We start from the raw sequence: 17,884 nt of genomic DNA on the forward strand, positions 1-17,884 counted from the left end.
ACACGGTACATGGTACACTTTGTTTTTTAGATAAAAGTCTGGACGAAGACGGAAGACAGAAACAGTGCACACTGAAGACGACGCGGTCATATCAACTCCGGCTCCTGATTATTGATCAGTCACAAAAAAAGAGGCCCCAAGAAAAAACTCGAAACGCAGTTCAGAGGAAGCGAAACTTTACCTATAACAGAAACGCATTGCCGACAGTACAATGGGGTTCACACACTTAAAGTTATTACCGTAAAACCAAGAGGGTAACATTTCGTTTGCATAACATGATCAATTTCCATCTTCCAAAAATTCGGGCAGACAATTTAATATCAATCAAAAATCTGTATTAGTCGGATTAGCAGTTGGGAGAGGTCGGCGAGGTTTGAAAAAAAATAGTGTCTTATGTGGGATTGAGTTAACTAGTACTAGGGGTTGGCTTTAGGTATGTCGACCTCTTTCTCCGGTTACTCGGCAAGCGTTTGTTTTACAGACCACGCTTTGCAAGTAAACATGATTTGAATATATAATGAGATGACGTCATTTATCTCTCTAACTGTTCAACATTATGCCGGGCTGCTGTGTACTGTGACAACTTCGCTTCTTTTTAGAGGACGAATCCGAGCCCAACACTTTATAGTTTTAGAGGCTATTAAGTGACTCCATGATATGTGTTTTGTTGTAAAAATCAGTCAATCTGAGGCTTTAAATGTCCAAAATTAGCGCAACATGACAATTTTTTTTGTTTTTTGGCATTTTCAGGCAGACGCCATAAAGGTCATTCAAGTGAGTTGTGCGTCGTCAGAAATTTAACGTATTGGCACAGAATAAAACCCTTGAAGCATTTTTTGATAACTCCTTGCAACGAAAATATAAGGCTTTTAAATTCCTTGTCTATGGGTGAAATAACAAAAAAAATGTAAATTGATGTCATAGTAAACAAATATGCGATCCATGTTCTAACACTCTCGAGGCATTGACGGGGCTGATGCTGCTTAGATTTTTCAGCTTTCTTTTTTTACAAGACCCCTACGGTTTTTATACAAAACTCACTTTTTATTCAAAATAACACCACTATGTTTACTTATTAATCACATGACTAATTCGTGGTACATGTCACAGATAATTTTTTCAAAAAGCCGGGAACAAGGGCTTCAAGAAAATATATAATTTGCTACGCTTCAAAACACTTTTCCCTACGAAAACAGTTTTTACTTTTTAGAGCATGATAACTCTACCGCATCCTTAAAGGGGAACTAAATAAAGCCTATTTTGGTGTTTGTATTTATCAAGTTATGTATATTGATTATAAATTTGAAAAAAAAAATAAAAAAAAATGATCATCTTCAGAGTTATGATGATTTAAATATGAGAAACCATAAACCTGCGAAGGACTTCCGTTTGCGCCATCTTGCCATAAAAAAACGCCCTCATGAGGTATAAACAGGTAAGCTAACAAAGCATGATGACGAAATAGTATCTGATAAAATATAAGCAACTTAGGGAGCCATAGCTGGCTGGACTGGTGAATTGACTTCTAGTCTAGGTTGTTTCCACTTTTACGTTTATGTTATTTACAAGCATATCAACATACAAACATTATGGATGTGCGATTGATCGAAACAGGCATTTTGTTTTGTTTTTTGTCTAACTGTCTAATAAATGCACTGTGCGGCGTGCAAATTATTCAAAGTATGGATGCTGAAGTATGCAATCTTGAGTTCGTAGGGTGGTGGTGGAAACATTTTAGTCCATGTATTCATGGGGCTGCACTGGCAAATCATGGGACAAGTGTTACAGGAACACCAAGCAGATTGTTCACAGACTTCCGTGTAATTTGAAATAAAACTTTCATCCGAACAAGGGGCATCGTCGACGATATACTCTCATCACTCACACTGGACTGATCTGAATCGTCACAGTATACCGTACTTCCCTGATCATAAGCCCGGAGGCATGAACACGTAAAGGAAAAGTAAGGGATGAGCTTGTACTCGGGGACCAACTCAGAAAAAATGATTTTGTTATGGGGTTAAACACTGTAACCATCTTGCAAACAACGAAAAATTATCCCAAAAAAATATTCGTTCACCACGCCGGGCTCGGGATAATAATACTTATTTTTGAAAAAAAATGCGTCATTGATTTGAACGATACTTACAATGAAGAAACAAACATGTTTATAAAAAACACACACATTTTATTACAATACGATTTACATACCGTCTGAATTTACGGTGAAATAATGGGTAGGGTCTGTGAGGAAACAGTGGACGAAGGCATTTATCATTATCTTCGCTTTGGTATGTTTTCGATCGTACGCAAACTCTCGACGCAAAACTAACCATGCCCAATAACCAGGTACACGCCTTGACGATCACATTTTTGGCTTTCCGAAGGCTACTACTCAAAGAAATATGGATTACTCCAGAATTGCAACATTGATGTTCATCCTGAGTAAATGACAGAATAGAAACGATGCGAATCATGTTGGGTACGTTCGCCATGCACTCTGAACTTGAAATTAATGCGAGTTTTCTCATAAAACTAAAAGCATGAACCAAACTAACATGCCAATCACGATTATTATGAAATGAAACACCTTTTACACGCATATTTTAAAGAATATCGTCGACGCCCAGTAAAAACACTCTGGGCTTATAATCGTGAATGCCCTCAACTCGATAAATACCAAGTAAAAACAGAGGGATGGGCTTCATACTCGGGAGGGGCTTACGATCGGTGAAGTACGGTACTTTAACGCAATTGGGCTTTCACTCTCAGAATACTGTGGTTCAAACGCACAAGGCACTAACCCAAGTTTTAAAAAGCACATTGTGCATATAAAAGTTGAGTTTATACTAGTAGTACACAATGCTTGGCAACATGAACGGCTATGTACAATGGCGTATACGAATGCGATCAGATACTAAAACGTCATAGCTTTGAAAAGTACCCGGATGTTAAATATGTTCGTTCGTTAATTATTCCCCTCCATGAATGGTCTCCATGGCAAGCACTTCAAATGCCTATCCAAGCTACAGTTATAATTAAAACAAAATTAAACCACTGCAATATTATTTCGAATACAGTTTAGAATATACACAACTATAAATTAAGGCCGCATTTAGGTTCGCTTTAAAGAACAACAACCAATCAGGAGTTGGTGGAAGCTCAGCTCATCATAGAGCCCTGGGTGCTCTGAACAGAGTCTGTACTCCAATGGTTTAGTTTATGTGTTAAGATGACTGGGCTCTGACAAATAATTTTTAGATCCTACATTAATGATAATTTAGTAATGAAGTCATGAATGCAAAACTTGTATTATCTCACACACGAGGAAACTAAAATTATGTCATCAATATACACATGGGATCCAGATGTCATCCCTCCCATGGTTTACTCGCACATGGAAATTCAGATGTCATCACTCAATGGTTTACTCACACATGGGGATCCAGATGTCATCACTCCCATGGTTTACCCACACATGGAGATTCAGATGTCATCACTCCCATGGTTTACTCGCACATGGAAATTCAGATGTCATCACTCCCATGGTTTACTCACACATGGGATTCAGATGTCATCACTCCATGGTTTACCCACACATGGAGATTCAGATGTCATCACTCCATGGTTTACTCACACATGGAGATTCAGATGTCATCACTCCCATGGTTTACTCACACATGGGATTCAGATGTCATCACTCCCATGGTTTACTCACACATGGGATTCAGATGTCATCACTCCATGGTTTACCCACACATGGGATCCAGATGTTATCACTCCCATGGTTTACCCACACATGGGATCCAGATGTCATCACTCCATGGTTTACTCACACATGGAGATTCAGATGTCATCACTCCCATGGTTTACCCACACATGGGATTCAGATGTCATCACTCCCATGGTTTACTCACACATGGAGATTCAGATGTCATCACTCCCATGGTTTACTCACACATGGGATTCAGATGTCATCAATCCCATGGTTTACCACACATGGGATTCAGATGTAATCCCTCCCATGGTTTACTCACACATGGGATTCAGATGTCATCACTCCCATGGTTTACTCACACATGGAGATTCAGATGTCATCACTCCCATGGTTTACTCACACATGGGATTCAGATGTCATTACTCCCATGGTTTACTCACACATGAAGATTCAGATGTCATCACTCCCATGGTTTACTCACACATGAAGATTCAGATGTCATCACTCCCATGGTTTACTCACACATGGGATTCAGATGTCATCACTCCCATGGTTTACCCACACATGGGATTCAGATGTCATCACTCCATGGTTTACCCACACATGGGATTCAGATGTCATCACTCCCATGGTTTACCCACACATGGGATTCAGATGTCATCACTCCCATGGTTTACTCACACATGGGATTCAGATGTCATCACTCCCATGGTTTACTCACACATGGGATTCAGATGTCATCACTCCCATGGTTTACCCACACATGGAGATTCAGATGTCATCAATCCCATGATTTACCCACACATGGAGATTCAGATGTCATCACTCCCATGGTTTACTCACACATGGGATTCAGATGTCATCACTCCCATGGTTTACTCACACATGGGATTCAGATGTCATCACTCCCATGGTTTACCCACACATGGGATTCAGATGTCATCACTCCCATGGTTTACTCACACATGGGATTCAGATGTCATCACTCCCATGGTTTAGCCACACATGGGATTCAGATGTCATCAATCGCATGGTTTACTCACACATGGGATTCAGATGTCATCAATCGCATGGTTTACTCACACATGGAGATTCAGATGTCATCACTCCCATGGTTTACTCACACATGGAGATTCAGATGTCATCACTCCCATGGTTTACCCACACATGGGATTCAGATGTCATCAATCGCATGGTTTACTCGCACATAGAGATTCAGATGTCATAACTTCATGGTTTACTCACACATGGAGATTCAGATGTCATTACTCCCATGGTTTACTCACACATGAAGATTCAGATGTCATCACTCCCATGGTTTACTCACACATGGAGATTCAGATGTCATCACTCCCATGGTTTACTCACACATGGAGATTCAGATGTCATCACTCCCATGGTTTACTCACACATGTGATTCAGATGTCATCACTCCTATGGTTTACTCACACATGGAGATTCAGATGTCATCACTCCCACGGTTTACTCACACATGGGATTCAGATGTCATCACTCCATGGTTTACTCACACATGGAGATTCAGATGTCATCACTCCCATGGTTTACCCACACATGGGATTCAGATGTCATCACTCCCATGGTTTACTCACACATGGAGATTCAGATGTCATCACTCCCATGGTTTACTCACACATGGGATTCAGATGTCATCAATCCCATGGTTTACCACACATGGGATTCAGATGTAATCCCTCCCATGGTTTACTCACACATGGGATTCAGATGTCATCACTCCCATGATTTACCCACACATGGAGATTCAGATGTCATCACTCCCATGGTTTACTCACACATGAAGATTCAGATGTCATCAATCCCATGGTTAACTCACACATAGAGATTCAGATGTCATCACTCCCATGGTTTACTCACACATGAAGATTCAGATGTCATCAATCCCATGGTTAACTCACACATGGAGATTCAGATGTCATCACTCCCATGGTTTACCCACACATGGGATTTAGATGTCATCACTCCCATGATTTACTCACACATAGAGATTCAGATGTCATCACTCCCATGGTTTACCCACACATAGAGATTCAAATGTCATCCTCCCACATGGGATTTAGATGTCATCACTCCCATGGTTTAGCCACACAAAGATTCACGTTTTAACAAGAGGTCGAAAATATTCATCAAAATCAGAGAATTAAAGATATCATCATGAAATGAATAAATCTGAGATAGGTCTACTCAAGGTACATATACACCAAGTATCAAAGCAACCAGGCTTGTATTTTTCAAGAAGGAGTCAAAAAAGTAAAAAGTTGAAGTGGACAAAGGAAGACAGTGTATAATAGTAATCAAAGTCCAATCACCTAGACATACAAATTACAACAATTACAATGCTGGTATAAAGGCTACTTACATTTACTGTACACGGTACAGAGACTGATGATAAACACAACAAACCTGCTGCTATCACAGTCTTCTGTGCGCATGAATCAAATTTAAAAAGCCATCATATTTAAAAACTATTATAATTGTCTAAAGTGTATACCATCCACTAGCAGTAATATGAAGCCACATTTGTTTTACCCACTTTCACAATGACAGATAAAGTGTTAAGTGTCCCATTAGGCCTAATAAAATGTTCTGTTTCTTGTCAGTTAGAAAATAGAGGTTAAACATAGCACGTATATACTGGATTCTGCTGTAAATTCGCCCATCCAAAAAATTGCCCTGGGTGGATTCATGGCTGGTGGGCCCTTACAACAAATGATGATCAAAATTGAAAAATCCACCTAAGTCGACTTTCAACGGCGGCAGTTTTACCACCCAAGACGAAAGAAACTATTGTAGAAGCTAATCTAAAATTTGATACATTTTTTTCTTGCTGAATTAAAAAGTGGGCCGCCTAAAATTTCATTACAATTTCACATCATTGCTTAGAAGCAAATGATCGCGGTAGCGCAATCCAGTCATGCTGTGTTTCACAAATGTTGATTATAATAATGTTCAAAAAATAAATTGGTTGAATTGTTATGAAATGCAAATAAATTTCAACTTAGTTGCAGTCGCATGTTTTGATCTGGGACGGTGTTTTTTGACCTGATGGGCCAAATCACTAAATTAACCAATCAAAATGATGGATAATACCAACGTTTCAATTTAAATATGCTAAAGTTATTGAACCTAGCATGGAAGAGATTTGCCGATGTTGTTTTTTAAATAAAAAAATTACCTAGTTGTTTTCAAAAGATAAACTGAGCATTTGAAGAATAATTTAACATTGTTTACAGTGACAAAATTGTCGAAACGAAGCTTACTCATTCATGCTAGTCACAAACATCATACTCTTGAATAGGCGTCAATGACTATGGTAAAACTTAAATTAGATTTTTAGGCATTAGGAATGATTGAAATGTCCAAAAAAAGGGAACCTTGTGTTTGGCCTTACATGTTCATTGCATTTGTGAGGTTGTACCAATATACATCAAGAGGACAACACATAATTTGTAAAATCAATGGAAATTTTATTACTGTAAACCTGTAAACTGCTTCAATTCACAAGAGACCGTTTTGGAGTAAGAAAAACACAATATTTTAGAGCAGTAAGTAAGTGTCACTGTGACATTTTAATGCTAAATGATTTTAAGAAAAACAAACAGTTTTTAGAAAAGAGAAGTGGAAATTAGTTAAAGGTACAAATTTGCACTATTTTCTAGTTATACCAAAGGTTCATGCAATGGATTATTAAAATTTAAAAACCATAATTCATGCATATTATATCAAAATTAACACAATGACAGCGTAAGCTACACATTGAGTATGTGTCCCAGCATTTGTTACACATAAAGACAGATAGGACGTATTAAACTCAACATGATGAATTAGTATATTAAATTTTATGGTTATAACTGTGACATACCCCTACTGCAAAATATATGACAATGTTGTGTTACCTGTTTTAGGTTTTGTACACCTACACAGTATGAGAAAATTGAGAATAAACATTGGCATAGTTTTACTTACTTCTAAAGAATCTTCCAATCTATCATACAACAAAGAGTCTGCACTTCCTGGATGTCCTCTAGGCTTCTTCTTCTTCTTCTCTGATCTCCTGGACTGCTTGTCTAATAGTTTTTGTAATTTTGTTACTTCATCCTCCTAACAAAAAAGAATCAAGTTTGACAACTTAGTAGCTTTTTAAAATTGATGTGCGCATGTGTTTTTAAAAAAAATTTGTGCTTTTTTGTTGATTTTCCATGAAAATTTGTCTGAAAACAAAGCATATTTTTTTTATCTGATGTGTGTGATGACCAGAAACCTTGATATTTTTTGTCTAGATCTAACATTGAAATATGCAGAAAAGCGGTGCGTTAATTTGTTGTATGAGATGGTAGCTACTTACGAGATCATGATGTTCAGGTACATTACAAAACAGCATATCAGCAGGTAATTCAATCTGTCTAGGTAAAATCTCTTGTTGTGTTTGACCACTACTGGTAGCAGTTGATGTGACTATGACAGGTTGAGATGCAGCACTAGGAGTGGTAGCGGTGGCAGGTGGCGGCCCTGATAAGACAACCTGTGGTTGAGTTGAAACTCCAGCAGCATACGATGCATTGGTTGTACCATAACCTGGTGGTACAGGAGCAAATCCTGGTGGGATACCAGACGGCATGGTTAATGAGGCATCAAAGTCCGGCTGTGCAGGAAGGGGAGCTTGGCCAGGTACAGGAGCAAATGCGGCTCCCTGGGGTGGTGTTGGACTGGATGGTTCATTAGCATAACCATAGCCTAGAATGCAAACAATAATAACATTTGTTATTGTTTATGGCTGTATACATTCCATATTAAATGGTAACTATGAAAACAAACAATGCATGATTGCCAGCAATTGAGGTACAAATGTACATGCAAACGTTAACTTAAAATGAGATGTGGGGATACATCATCATTTTTACAATATTTTGGATAAAGATATGTAGCAATAGTAATCATCTCGTAACTACTTGAGTATTTTCATTGAACTGGATTATTGTAATTGCATATATGTAAAATGATGTATGTATAAAATTTGAATGCATGTCATAGATATGGCTTATGGCTGAAAATCAAAATGATTTGCACCAAGGTTCTATTATGCAAAATGTGTGTACTAAGTTCGAATGTAATTTATCTATACACAACCAAAATCTTATTCTGATATAGCAAAAAAACTTGATTTTGATAAACCATCTTGAACCAGGTCATGAAAAGAATGAATGTGCATATGTATGATGTAAGTTTGAATATGATCGCCCCAGGCATGCTCAAGATACAGGTTGGGATGCATGCATTGAGGTCAATCCATAAGTATTTGTTTTCAGAATGTGTTGAAAGGGGACTATATTTTGTATTCAATGATCCTATTTCTATCAAATGCGACATTGGTTGCTGATCCAATGTAAACAAGAAAAGTGTTTAAAAAATGACACAAGCACACTTTTGTCTGGCCATAACACTTTTGAACAAACAAGGTTTTGTGGATGGCTGGATTTTATTTTTACTGCAAGATTTTACAGATGCACGAATTACCTCTTCCAGCAGATCTTGGATAATACCTTGCAGGACTAGCAGCATACGGAGAGGAATAATATCGTCCACCATCTTCTGGGTAATAAGCTGGTCCGTGCTGATGAGGAAAATTGGCATTCCTCTCTGGTGGCCAATTTGATGATGGTGGACTGTACTGGTACTACAAGATGACAACAAAGATAAAACTATTACCACGGACATAGATGTTCATTCAATAATGGACACAATACTTCCCTGCATGCAATAATAATACACTGCAAATGATACATTGATACTGTATTTGCTCTTTCAGAATCACATCCCTAATTGAACATTTATTCCTAAACGCATTTATAGTATTGGGCCATTCCAGTTTATATCTGCACCCCCCCCCCCTTGTTGATGAGCTTGTTTGTTTACTTCATACAGGGTATAATTTCCATGGTTGTACAAGTCATACAAAGTTTTATTTCCAAATCACCATTCACCATACAGTAATGGAAATCCAAAACTATAGTTCCTACTTATGGTGTTGATGACTTCAGTTGTGCCACCATACAGAGTAGGATTTCCAAATATAACTCATCATATGCTACTTTATCAAGTTCAAAATTTTATATTTGATAATGGAAATCCAAACTAGTCCTAATTCACGGTGTTGATGAGCTCAATCGTGCCACCATCCTTATCTAATTTCAGTAATTTACAGATTTACAGATTCTGTTTCTGCATATACAGTTGGAATTCCTGGGTATTTTCTCCATCATACAGTGCTGGAAATCCGACCACATCAACAGGGGGTGCAAATATAAACTCGAATGACCCATTGGATGATCCAAATGTCACCATAGTTACAGCTCCCTCATGTACATCAACTGATACATTATATGAAATCACCATTAAGGACCAGGAATATGCCTTAATTAGCTAGGGTTGATGGGGATCTAAACTCCAAACTCCAATCCAAACGACAGTAATCAAACAAACAGTAAACCAAATAATCTGTATAATGTCCTACCAAGTTTCTATCAAATTAGTCTATGCCTGCATACTGTAATAATTAGTGTTCAGACTACTCTACTACAACTATTGCTATGTGTACACGGCAGCATTCTATCAGAGCCAAACTACTGCTCCTCCCACCGAGTAAAACAGAACAGCGCTGTTAGATACTTTGCATGAAATCAATGTGGCTGAAAACGATTTCAATGGCAACTGTATACAATGGTATTCTGCAGATAAAGATCCAAGTTAGGTGACTGTACGCACTTTGTTAGCATGTACTAAGGGTACTATGGATCTATCTTTGACTAGCTGTTTTTTAGTCTGTACTCGGCATCCTTAGTGATAACTAAAATTTAGCTTTAGCCTAGCTGTGCTAAGGAACACAACTAATGAAAACAGTAAACACATGCAACCATACAGACCATAGCATTATTATTTGGAATATTATTAAAGTTGTTTAGACATGATAGGAACATACTATATTGCCTATTTAATTGCTATTATGTACCTCATCCACCACATTGCCATAGTGTACCCGTCTAACTGAGGGTCCTCTGGGTGTACTAATATCAACAATTCTATTACTCTGTTCAAATAATGCATCTTTCAATGCATCTACTTCATTCATCAAGGCAGCAATTTCAGGATCATCATCTGAAATAATAATTGTACTTGAATCAATAAAAACTTCAGGCAGTAAATGTAACAGAAGCTTTCATATAGGTATTAACCAACTGGCAACAGAAAGGAAGTGTCAATACTCAATACTGGAAACTGCAATGATTAGGCACAATTCAGCGACCCTGAGGCAAGACTTTTGGTAGACATACAGTGATTCTGAGATAGGGCTTACTTGCAAAATACAATAAATGACCCGTAGTGGACATACAACAATACTAGTATATATATACATATATATATAAATATTACATTATTCACCTGCATCAAGGGTTCCACCAAATTTGTCCAATATTTCTTGTAATCTTCGTATTTCAGATTTCTGTTCATCTAACTTGTCATATAAGTAATCTATTTCTTCTTGCTGAGCAGCTACCAATAACATACAAACATTAATACCATGATACCCACCAAATCATTTTAGTTTAAATATATTACTCTATAAACTCAATTTCAGACGTATATTCATCACTATCATAGTATGTATATCAATCTATATAGATTCCAGCTTTGCTTTGAAACAATCATGCTTGCTTGTTGCAATGCAACATGTACAGAAGCCCCAATAATCCAAAAATTGTATATTTCATACAGTGGATTATTAAAATTATTACTTTTTTTGACCATGGAAATACATCTGTTATGCACCACTACTGTAGTGGATATGACATGTATTACTAATAGAGTATTATACATTACAGTGACTATCAAATACAGGTTGTATTTCAGTATAGTAAATATTTAATAAACCATAAAGAAAAGTTAAATTTTAAATAAGATTAAACAGACCATACCATGTATTTCAGGCCAGATGGCTTGACATGATGTGCTAGTGCTATTTTTAATGATGACTCAAGATATAGTTTTAGTTAAAAATAACTGCTCATCATACACTGCAGGCTTTGGCTAAAACAAATATTTCATGTGTTTTGGGAATTGCTGTCATAAGAAGGTGAGGTCATTGTCATTTTATTGGTATGTTTACAAAGATAGAACACTTAATAAAAGCAAATATAACTGAAGTATGACAAAATAGGTGGCATGGTTGAAGATTGAATATTGGGATGTGATAATGAGACATGAACTATAAATGTCAAGTTTTATTAAAGAATCATTCATAGTGACTGCGCAAATTATTGTAGGTTAAACATAGTAATAACAAGACATGACATGTCATAACCTTCGCTCAAAAACAATTTTAAAACTTACATTGAACTGGGTTTTAGTCAGAGTGAATTATTTCATTGCGAGCTGTACTAAAATTCTGTTATTAATTGTTCAGAATTGATGTGGAACAATTTTAGCAGGGGTGGGGTAAAAAAAATACTCATTTGGCTTTTCTGAGACAATTTATAACTTGTTAAACATATAATGTGAGGTGCACTTGTAAACAATTATAACTTGTCACTGTACCAGCTTTGAACAAAACTGGATGACACATATCTGAGAAAAAGCTGATTTAGATTTTTGAGGGAAAAAATGGCCTCCAAGCCGTAAAAATTTATTCAATCAAACAAGTCATGAATGACACTGCCTTCACTTGTTGTCATTTGGAAGTTGCAACATATAATTGTTCAGTTTTTGGCATGGACATATATTGGCAAACATGATTTCTATGGCATTTTCAAGTTTATAGCACTCTCCATCCTGGTTTCAGCAAGAACACCAGAGAGCAACAAACAAGTACAACAGGTAAATGACATGTAAGTATGCAAATCAGATCTGCAAATATGTTGAAGAGTCAGTGTTGTGTCTGTTTGGATAAACTTCCTTGTACAACTGTATTCCTAATACAAGGACACTGTCAATCACAGAACTGTTCCAGTGAAAAACTTCTGATATTTTAGACAGTAACAGGGCAATGATACTGTTTGTCATACAAGTACAAGCACCAGATGAGTTACTGAGAAACTGCAATGATCCTTGGTGTACATATTACCTGTGTCAACAACTTTACTTCCCATGTACTTCATGTACAGATCTACATGTAGTTTATGGCTCTGAATTAGTTTCAATATCTCTAAATAAGGACAAGAGTACTTCTCATATGACAATGATACAAATAAAGTGCAAGAATCCAGAAAAATATTATCAAGTTTTTATTATCATACATTAATATTAACAAATCGTGTGAAATTAATATTTATGCTTTGGTTGACAGCACTTCTCAAAGAAAAAAAAAAAGAGGACCTGCGAAACTTCATACAATTGTCAGACATGCAGCGAATAGTATGCTTTTGTAATATATGCAGTTCCAGTGGCTTTGCTTTCTGAGAAAAAAATTCTGGCTCTGCACCTGAAAAAAAAACAAAAAAAACATTTAGTCAAAAGTAAGCAGAGGTTGTAGCATATGTGCTCTCATTAGCTGTTAGATTTAATTAAAAAAGATATTTGTGTACAGTCTTTTCAGTACAAAAACGTATTACTTAATATATTTATACCAGCCAGAAAGAAATTGCAGTTTACACTGTGCAATTAGAATATAAATGGACAACAATTGATGCATGTCTAGCAATATACTGTTTGAAAGGCTGCAAGATGTAATGAAATAGCAAACCAATCACTACTCGAGTCGGATTGGCTGGGAAAAATGTATGCAAATGATATATGAGCAGCTCCACCAAATTTAAAAATATTCTTTCCATAGTTATGACTTTAATGTGAATGTGATTTTCCACTCCTTAGCAATAGTAGTTAGAGTATTGTATTGTACTGTATCGTACAAGTTTATTGTGATTCTAAATGTGTTTGTAATATTATATAGCATTCTGTTTAGTTGGTTAACTTTACTGTATCTTAATGTAGTTTATTTTTATACGACCATAGAACAACTCACTACATAGTTTGTTTTAATGTTTAATAAATATTATAATATTATTATTAAAATCAGTCACTGTACAATGGTGACGTATTGCGTAAAATTGTTGCAAGGACAATACTTATCTTGATTTGCGTGTCGTCGTGCGTCGATAAAAAATGCACGGAATGGTCGGCAGTATCGATCAAGCTAGTCTAGTGTGACCTTCGTGGCTGGCGAAAAGCAAGATGCCATATAATCTTTTACAGCAATTTCAGGCACTGATTTGATGCTGAAGTAGTGCTAGATGTTGATAACCTACTACAATAGGTTACACACTTTGTTTTCAAATTTACAGAAGTTGTTACAAATAATGCAGATAGCATTTCTGCAATTTGAAGCACACCGGAAGAAAGCTCCGCCCATAAAAGTGGCGGTACATTAGTTTTGAATTTCTCCTCCAATCAACGATCGAAGCTCTCAACTTAGTTTCATACTTCAATTTGTGTCACATGTTATTTCAGTGAGAGGGGCGCATAAAGTGGTGGCACTATAAAGAACGTTAGTTACCCGAAGAGTTATTTTACAGAACCAGCTGACCAACTGATCATGACAGAATTATTGATCAAAGTACATTATTCCTACTATGGAAATATCCGTATCACGCCGATGTATATAACTGAAAGGTGCCTGCAACAAATGTCCAATGAAGACTTCATCCAGTATATCAATAATGAAATTGAATACATAAGTAGGATGGGTGTTGTTCGATTATTAGTTCTCGACGATGAGAACCAAAAGGTTGATGTGCCACCAAATAATCGCTTTAAAAAGCTTATCACTGGCAACACATGATCACACGTTCGGGGAGGGTTGCCGCCATACATACAGGAGTAGTTTTTGTCGCATTTCCCGTCCGTGAATGCGCGGTCGCAATGTTTTATAATATAACGTTGTCTGTTAGATTTTTTAGTCGTGGATTGGACGCTGTCACGCTTTCCTGGCAGGATACTCTCGGTGGTAACAAACCTCAAAGTCTAGGTGTACCTGAGATTGTAGCAAAAATGGAAAACATTGAGGGCAATATCTGTCGATCATTCCTCTGATTTGCAGCTGATGTTTATATTTCCAGTTAACAAGTTCTGTAAATTTGAAAAAACAGTGTGTAACCTATTGTAGTAAGTTATCAACATCTAGCACTACTTCAGTGTCAAATCAGTGCCTGGAATTGCTGTAAATAGGCGTCAAGGAGGAGTGAAAAGCCTTAATTTGGTTCTAAAATGGGCATCATGAAATGTTGGAAAATTACAGTCAATCAAAAAACTGTTCACATGACAACAAAAAATACTCACTATATTTAATATGCAATATTTTTTCAATTTTGTTGGTAACGAAAAGTATAAGTTTAAAATAAAAACAAAGCATTGCTTAGCAGCAAATGATCACGATACGGTAGCTTACTTGTTTTCGAAGTGTTGCAATTGTTGATTAGTACTCAGTAGTGATTATATTAACGTACAAAAAATAAATTTGTTGAATTGTTATGAAATGCAAGTAAAATTCAACTTAGTTTCATCGTAAGCGAATGATTTCGGTTACATGTCAACGCTCGATGCGATACGATATCCGCCGCAATATACGATATCCATCACACGAGACGTGTTTATTGACCAGATAGGTCAAGTCGCAAATCAACCAATCAAAATGCTGGATGGTGCCCATGTGCTCAAATTACCATAAAGCATTTAAATATTTAAATAAGTTCAGCAACCTCATGGTGAAAGCAACCCGGAAAAGATTTACCAATGTAATAGTGCGATCTTTTGGCTTCGTTTTTCATGGGAAAACAGGATGATTTTTTTTTTTACATCAAGATTTTTTTTTAATTGGCCCAATTTAGAAAAATAAATAAACGTACCGACCCAAATAAGAATGTACCGAGTGGAATTTTTCGAAAAAAATAAATAAACGTACCGGTACGTTTATTTGGAACGTGAAAGTAGTGTTGTGAGCAAGCTCTCCGAGTAACGACATATTTTTAACTTCGGCTATGGTGTGATTAGTGGATTACGTAAATAAACCAACATTTTCAACGAGTACATGTCGACCCAAATAAACTTGTTTGTGGCTGTTTATGAACAGCGAGTATGCATCTCATAGAACAATCGCTGTGGAAATCATAAACAAATGTAAATGTTGCGGAAATCAAGCATGGCGATAATGATTTTGAGCGAGGCAGAGTCTGGCAAGCGTCTCAGAGCAGCATTGCGCCGACACCACCACGTTTGAATCCCAGAGAGAGCACTGCAAACCTCTTAAATCATGAGGTATACTTTCAATTTTCACAATACATAATCAGTTTCCACAACAATAATAGAAAGGCAGTTTTTCTGGCGAAGCTCTCGCCAGGTTAGCAAGAGTTTCTCACGATCACCAAACCAGAGACATAAACGATAATACAAAGTGCATAAATACCATAATAAGCACAGTTTCTTACCTTTGAAAATGACGAGACAGAATTTTGTCCATATAAGCGTTGCGCAAATAAAGATACAATTCCGGGATACAATATCCTCACACACAAAAATTACTGTGATTTCCACCAAGACGAGAACTGCGCATACGTCATCAAAACTCAGATTAAACTCGGGTAATGTCAGGAAAAGTCGGATTTTCCAGCAATTTTGAAAGAAAAATGTTAAAAATCAAAGAAAAACACAGTGAAACTTTGAAGAATCCAAAAAATAACTCGATGTGCCTAATAACACCATCAATTCCTGTCTCTGTACCAACTCTGAACTGAATTGGATCACACATGTGTGAGAAAAGCACAGACACGATCCAAATTAATACAGATTGCAGATCCGGCGGGGGCTAATAATAAAATATAATTGTATGACTCTAAACGCAATGTTAAATATAGCACTAAATAGTAATTGAAGCACTTAGTAAATTATGCACATTATTGAGTGTTTTTTGTTTTGTTTGTTAACTGGGCTGGGAATTTTTATAGGAACTAGTTGGGAAAGTTTCAATATTTGTATTAGTATTTGTGCTAAATGACAGAATGATATGGGTTTTTGAAGAGAATCAAACAGAAACCTGGATTTGGTAAAGGATAGGTGACAATGGGGTTGAATTTTTGATTATGCCATATTGTATGATATAAACACTATTATGTAGCTCATTTTGTAAGGACAATGAATAAAAACACAGCATTATGCAAATCTGTACTGTAATTTGCATATCAACAGAATGTTTACTAGCACTATGTAAATCTATTTTGTACAGCTTTGTTGATTCATGACATATTGCTGGTAGATCACATGATGCTAACAATAATTATATCACACCCAAGATATTTTTTACATTCAAAACAAGGTAAAATATTATATTTTTACTCATTTATAACTGTGTTCGATTTCAGGCAATAAAAACTGACAAAAATTTAAGCGACACTGTATTTTTGGTTACTACGAGAAAAGAGTTCTGATAAAATAAATTTTAATTAAACAACATTAATATCAATTAATTGCATGTTTTTGATCATAGCTTGGAAGTAAATATAAAAAATGACAACACTAATATATATATCTAAAGTAATAGTGTCAGCTATACAATTAAATGATGCACCAATATAGCACAACCTGTCAGTTCAAACCTTTACATACTAAAAATGCATTAATTATTCACTTGGTTTTAATTTTATTAAATTAAATCCATGTGAACATGTAAACATGTAAAAATAACAATAGAACTTAATGCACCACTGACAAATTCGCAAACTTAAAACCCATGCGCAAAATAGTGAAATTGAATGCCAGTGAAAACAAATAGTTTTACATAACATGCATTTGTAACAAGATTTGGCAGGTACATAAATGGTAGTAATGAGAATTACCTAGTTGATTGTCACTAGTTGCTTTACATAGTCCCCCAGGAAGCCAATAGTATTCTATGATATCAGAATCCTCCATGGTCTGCACACACTCTACTACCAACTCACAAAACTACACTGACCAGGAGAAAATAATATGGCCACACAACTAAAACTTGTTGTTTATATACCTAAATACTAAAGCTTTTTTCAACCCAATCAATTTTATTATTTATCTTGTATGTAAATTGTGAGTAGCAACATGTTATATAATAACTTG

At 36.3% G+C, this 17,884-nt stretch overlaps 1 protein-coding gene across 6 annotated transcripts in view; it reads right to left on the minus strand.

Moving 5' to 3' along the window:
- LOC102801418 (centriolin-like) overlaps positions 1-17,884 on the minus strand; it is a 204,129-nt gene that overhangs the window by 79,080 nt on the left and 107,165 nt on the right. For 4 of the 6 annotated variants that reach the window (XM_085493886.1, XM_085493885.1, XM_085493884.1 and 1 more), the window contains exons 21-26: positions 11,192-11,302; positions 10,761-10,906; positions 9,269-9,428; positions 8,100-8,488; positions 7,721-7,855; positions 6,114-6,176 (exon numbers count right to left, since the gene is read on the minus strand). In XM_085493886.1, the coding sequence (XP_085350012.1) occupies positions 6,114-6,176; positions 7,721-7,855; positions 8,100-8,488; positions 9,269-9,428; positions 10,761-10,906; positions 11,192-11,302 (1,004 nt within the window). The remainder of the gene's footprint in view (positions 1-6,113; positions 6,177-7,720; positions 7,856-8,099; positions 8,489-9,268; positions 9,429-10,760; positions 10,907-11,191; positions 11,303-17,884) is intronic. The other 2 variants (XM_085493889.1, XM_085493887.1) reach the window with 1 other exon arrangement.

The sequence above is a fragment of the Saccoglossus kowalevskii genome, chromosome 19, assembly GCF_978046115.1.
Source record: "Saccoglossus kowalevskii chromosome 19, keSacKowa6.1, whole genome shotgun sequence".
Classification (NCBI taxonomy): Eukaryota; Metazoa; Hemichordata; class Enteropneusta; family Harrimaniidae; genus Saccoglossus; species Saccoglossus kowalevskii.